Raw genomic sequence first — 6,000 nt, forward strand, 5'->3', positions numbered from 1 at the left:
CGACTCCATGGCAGTGGGTTTTGGATGGGAGTGTTTCAGTGGTGGAGTTCTCACCTTCCACATAGAAGACTTGGGTTAGATTCCTGGTCAATGCATTTCTTGCACAGCCGCTACCCACCTGTCAGTGAAGGCTTGCCTGTTGGTATGATGCTGAACAGGTTACAGCAAAGCCTCCAGGCTAAGATGGACTAGGAAGAAAGGCCTGGCAAAACTCAGCCAGTGAAAGCCCTGTCGCTTACAATTCACAACTGATTGTGGGGGTGACATAGAACTGGGCAGCATTTGGTTCCATTGTGCATGGGGTCACCATGAGTCCAAGCCCCTAATAACAACCACAACTCACTGTAGGTAGGTGCTACTGTTATTCCCGTTTCACAGACAGGGAATTGTGGCACAGAGCAGCAAAGAGCCTTGAGTGGCAGAGCTCCACCCATTCTTCACAGTAGAATCCCCTGGATCCCCCAAGCAGGCCAGCTAAATCAGACTAAATCAGCTAAATCAGACTCTGGGACAGTCCTTTGAGGCAGAGATTGGACCCCAGGCTTTCCCAGGCCCTTCTTGCCAACCTAGAGCCTGAAGGCGGTCAGAAATATCCACTGCTTTCCCTTAGTTATTGGTTCCCCATTCCAAACACTCAGCTGCTCCCCAGCTCCCCATCCGGCCCTCAGTTCCCACCCTTATCTCCTACCCTGTGCTGCCGGAAACAATGATTCAATTAAAATCTCAGTTTTCAACAATATTTTGAAGTCCTTTGGTTTGTTACTTCACACCCAGCATAGCTGTGCCTCCCAGTCAGTGGCAGAGTAATGAGGGCTTGCTAATTGCTGGTGCTGAGAGTCAGGGCAAAGAGTACTGTGTGAGCACAGCTAGAGGAGGAACAGGCTGAGCTAAGTGCTTTTCTGGGCAGCGCCTCCCAGTCCCTTCTCTGGCTCACTGGTGGGCCTGAACAGCCTCTCCTCCTCCTCAAAACCCAACCAACTTTGTGAGAACCACAAGGGCCAGGCCTCAGCCGTGATCACGAGTACCGAGTCATGCACTGAGCTGAGCACCATCGTGCACCATCATCTCCATCCGGATCTTTATTTCTCTCCACAATTCCAGGGGGTAGCTACTGTTAGTGCCCTCTTTACAGATGTGAAAACAGGTATGGAGCCATGAAAGCCCACATACTAACCGAGGCAGCGATTGTGTCATTCTAGAGTTGGACAGACAGACTTGTCCACCAGGACAGACTTGCCTTCCCTGTGGTTTTAAGAGAATGATGACAGGATTTTGCCTTTGTACCAACCTTGAAAGCTAGTCACAAAACAGGTGTTCGCCTGTGCCTTTTGTACTAGCCTAGGGAGCTCTGGTAGCATAATGGCTAAAGCACTTGACTGCTAACCAGAAGGCTGACGGTTCAAACCCACCAGCCACTCCTCGGAAGGAAGGTTGGGCAATCCTACTTCCGTAGTGATACTGCCTCGGAAACCCAAGGAGGGGTCGCTATGAGTCGGGGACGACTCGACAGCACATAACAACAACAACAACAAAGCCTTCTCTAGGATTCTTGCTGCTTCTACCTATGGGTTCCTTGAACTCAGGGACTGGGTCTTAGGGGTCTTTGAGTCCCTCTGACACTGCTCTGGCACGTGGAACACAGTAACAAAACAAACAAACATAGAACCACCCCAAACCAATTGCTGTCAAGTCAATTCTAACTTATGGTGACCCCATGTGTTTCAGAGTAAAACTATGCCCCATAAGGTTTTCAATGACTGTGACCTTTCAGAAGTAGATTGCCAGGCCTTGGATGGATTTGAACTGCCAACTCTTTGGTTAGCCTTTTGATGCTGTTATGTGCCATCAGGCTGATTACTACTCATAGCAACCTTACAGGAGAGAGTAGAATAGCCCCTAGTGTTACCTAGCTCTGGTAGCATCGTGCCTAAGGCACTTGACTGCTAACCAGGGGGCTGGCAGTTCAAACCCACTGGCCACTCCTCGGAAGGAAGGTGGGCAATCTACTTCCTTAGTGATACTGCCTCGGAAACCCAGGGAGGGGTCCCTATGAGTCAGGTCCGACTTGACGGCAAATAACAACAACAACAACAACAAGGCTATCTGTAATCTTTTACAGAAGCAGATCACTCGTGGAGCAGAGAAGCTGGTGGGTTTGAACTGCCAACCCTTTGGTTAGCAGCTGAGTTCTTAACAATGGCACCACCAGGGATCCTTAAAAAAACAAACCAAACCAAACTCACAGCCTTTAAGCCAATTCCAACTTATAGCAACCCCTACTAGGTTTCCAAGGCTATAAATCTTCATGGAAGCAGACTACTTGATCTTTCTTCCACAGAGCAGCTGGTGGGTTCAAACCTCCTTCCAGGGTCCTTTGCTCTCTCTCTCTCTCTCTCTCTCTCACTGCCATCGAGTTGGGTCTGACTCATAGCAACCCCTCTTTGGGTTTCCGAGGTGGTATCACTACAGAAGTAGATTGCCCAACCGTCCTTCCAAGGAGTGGCTGGGGGGTTTGAACTGTCAGCCTTCTGGTACTGTTTGCTTCATCGAGGGAACTTAAAACACAGTAGGTGGACATAAGTATTAGCCAAGTGAATGGATACATCACACACCCAACGCTAGCCCTCACTCTGTCATTTGCGATGGCTTCATGGTCTGATTCAGTGACCAAATCAATGCCACCTCATCAATTCCCAATCTTTGATCCCTAGCCCCGGCTCAACATTGGGAGCTCTGGTGGTGTAGTGCCTAAGGCATTTGACTGCTACCCAGTAGGCTGATGGTTCAAATCCCCCAGCCACTCCTTGGAAGGAAGGTTGGGCAATCTACTTCTGTAGTGATACTGCCTCAGAAACCCAAGGAGGGGTCACTGTGAGTTGGATCAACTCAATGGCAGTGAGTTTGGTTTGGTTGGTTTAGCACAGTGCCTGGTGTGTACTGGTGCTGACGGTGCGGGCCGAGGAAGCTCCAGCTGGTATGGGAGTTAAGCTGTGAAAGTCTGGCGTATCACGACTTTCTACCTGGAGGGCTTTGAAGGTTTGTATTCTGCCTCATTCTCCTCCATCCTCATATTGCTGCTGTGGACCCCTGGAAGGTCAGCCTCCCCTGGTCTTGTCTGTGTCCCTAAAGGGTTTCCAGAAGAAAATCCTAGGGAAGTGGCTACATCCTCAGTAGAAAAGATGGAGAGAGGGGGAAGCAGTCAGATCTGAGGGCTGAACGGAAAGGGGTCCGTCACTTCCCTGGTTCAGCAACCTTCTCAAATCTTGCTCCCTAAAAGAGAGCTCTGGAAAGAAGCTTGAAGGGGAGAGGAGGAAGGGAGGTGCAAACTGAACTGAAATCAATCTAGCTTGAGGTAATTACAGGACATGTGCTGCTACCCCAGCAGGGCGAATCGGAGCTGACCTTCTCTCCCAGGGCAGCCAGAGCGATTAGTTAGTAATGAAAGCCTCATCACTCGCATGAGGAGAGGCTCACACATTAGTAAACTTCTGCTTTCTCATGCCTGCCCAATTGGGGGGGGGGCGCGTTATTTAAACAACCTCACCAGGGGCCCTGGCCACCAAGTTGAATGCTCAAAAAGGAAGTCTTAGCAAGGCTCCCAGAAATCCAGATCATGAGTTCCCAGAGCCCTAGGATGCTAAGGTTCTCAGACTAGCAGGTGATGAGAAAGAAGGGGCTATGCTTACCGGCTGTCCCTCTCTCCCCCTTGCCTGCAAGTGCCAAAGGATGGGCTGATGAGAGGGCTGCAGGAAGATCTTTAGGAATCTTTCTGCCACAGGGAATGTTCAGTGACTCTCTGGAGCTGGAGCCCCAGGCTAAACCTTCCCATTCCCATCTTGTCTGTCTGTCTGTCTCTTACATGCACAGAGCCCAGGCAGACAGCTCAGCTCTCTTCAGGAATTCAGCCTGAGTCTCAGCCACACTTTGAAGATGGCCTGAAGATGTGAGGCTGTCAGACATCTCCAGCAGGAGCCAGCTGCCCCAGGGAAGTGAACAGGGGGCAAAGCCAGGGGTGAAGAATGCCCTCAAGGAGACTGTGACCCCTTGAGGTGGGCAGGCATGGCAGTCTGCCTGTGAGTCTGCACCCTCTCCCTGGCCACAGTCACCCCTCCTCACTCCTTCGGAACAGCCTTCAGTCCCCTTCCTCGCTCCGGAGGGCAGCAGAGGCGCATTGATAGCTCCATCCCAGCTCCCTCCGAACCAGAGAGTGCCCTGCGTGAGGGGCTCCAGCGAGTAGCAGCAGGGACGCACAGAGGGGCAGGGTTCCACTAGACGGACGGTCAGAGGTGGGGGCCGCTGGGGAAGTGCAGACTCTACAAACCTTCCCAGAACGTGCAGTCAAGTCACACACAAAACCCTCGCAGGATCCCCTCGCAGACGCCAACACTTTAGCAAGCCCATGAACACACACCAACACTCTCGAATCCAAGTGCACACTCACACTAAGCCACCCTCACACCAAGCCCATAGCCTGCCGCGCTCGCGCGGGCACACACACACACATACACAAGCGCACACGCGCCCAGTCTCTGTCAGCCTGCAGCAACTTCCCCCCAGTCTGGAAATCTCCGCAGTTGCCCTTAAGGCATAAACTTTTTCCGCGGGGGCGTCTGGCGAGGGTCGCCGTGCACTTTGGATTTCTGGCTTCCCACCCTCTCCCCCGCACGCTCTCACCTGGTAAACCTAGGCACAGCAAGAGGCTGTAGTAGACCACGGGCACAAAGCCCAAGCCGCAGGACGAGCCGGGGGACCAGGACAGGGAGCTGTTGGTGACGAGGTGGGCGTGCGTGTGCTCCATGAGCGCCCCTCGTCTCCCGGTCCCGGCCTGCCAGCCCGCTCGGACACCGGCACGGCGGAGGAGGCAGCTGGGGCGGCAGCGCCTCTCTCCCTGCAGCACTTGCTCCCAGCCTTGCTCCGGCCCCTCTGCGCCCTCGGCACCTGCCCGCCGGGAGTCCCGCTCAGCCCTCCCGCAGCGCGCAGCGCGCCGGGCGCACCGACTCGGGAGGGGCTCCCGGAGCCAGTTCGGCGCTTCCCACCCGGGCAGGGTTAGGCTCCCGCTCGCGAGCCGGGCCTGGGACGCCGCTCCCCGCAGCCAATCAGAGGCGGCCTGGACGCGGGGAATGGAGGGAGGGTAGCAGGGGGAGGGGGTCCCAGCTGCTGCTTCTGGCTCCAGTTTCAGGAGAGAAGATGGGGTTAGACTAGGGAGACCCGCAGGAAGACCGGGTGGAGGACAGGCTAGCCCATCTCCATCCGTTGCGGGAGGGGCGTGGTATGGATGGGACCTGCTTCACCCGCAGCGGCTCCTTACTCCTCTGGCATGTCCTCAGTTTGCCTTTCTCCACACTTCTCCCCGCCACCTCTCTTCCCGCTGCCCAGTGCTTCGAGGCAGTTTCCAACCAAACAGAGGATTCTACACTCAGGGCAGTGGGCGGGGAATGGGGGGAGGGTGGAAAAGCAAGGTTGTCAGTGTTCCTAGACCAGAGGCGTTGAGCTTGTCTGGTCCCAAAGGAAGGGTGCATGCATATGTGTGCGCGCTTGTGTTGATTCTGGAGAGCCTAGAGGTGGACTGTCCCTGAATTGGAGATCATTTGAAGGGGATGCAGGCCTGCAAAGAGAAGCCGTTGACACGGAGCCTTTTGTTAGGGCGAAGGATGTTGCAGCCGTTCAGACGCACATTCACCCACGTGCACACAAAGATACACAGTACTCAGTCGTGCGGGCGGGCACACTCATATATTCACATTGCATTCTCTTGTGTGAAGGAAAGGTGAAGTCAAGGAGGGGGCTCCAGACAACCTTGGAGAGTTGGGAAGAACAGACACCTCCTCTCCTCCTCAGGATAGGCAGGTGGAGAGATTTCAGTGCAGCTTTTCTCGAGGTTACATCAGAACTGGAAAGGGAGAGATGTGGATCTGAAGCTCAAGACAGTGTGTGAGAGAGTAGAAGATTCTGCAGAAATAGAGAGTTAACAGGCCCAGGAGCCAGTTGCCATGCTGGAGC

General features: G+C 54.0%; 1 protein-coding gene across 1 annotated transcript in view; it reads right to left on the reverse strand.

Moving 5' to 3' along the window:
• GPR139 (G protein-coupled receptor 139) overlaps positions 1 to 4,798 on the reverse strand; it is a 62,513-nt gene extending 57,715 nt beyond the window's left edge. Inside the window, exon 1 of the mRNA XM_007954730.2 lies at positions 4,675 to 4,798. Within this exon, the coding sequence (XP_007952921.1) occupies positions 4,675 to 4,798 (124 nt within the window). The remainder of the gene's footprint in view (positions 1 to 4,674) is intronic.
• Between the last annotated feature and the right edge of the window lie 1,202 nt (positions 4,799 to 6,000).

This window comes from Orycteropus afer, unplaced genomic scaffold (assembly GCF_000298275.1).
Source record: "Orycteropus afer afer isolate SDZICR_OR568_19922 unplaced genomic scaffold, OryAfe1.0 scaffold00470, whole genome shotgun sequence".
NCBI classification, from domain to species: domain Eukaryota; kingdom Metazoa; phylum Chordata; class Mammalia; order Tubulidentata; family Orycteropodidae; genus Orycteropus; species Orycteropus afer.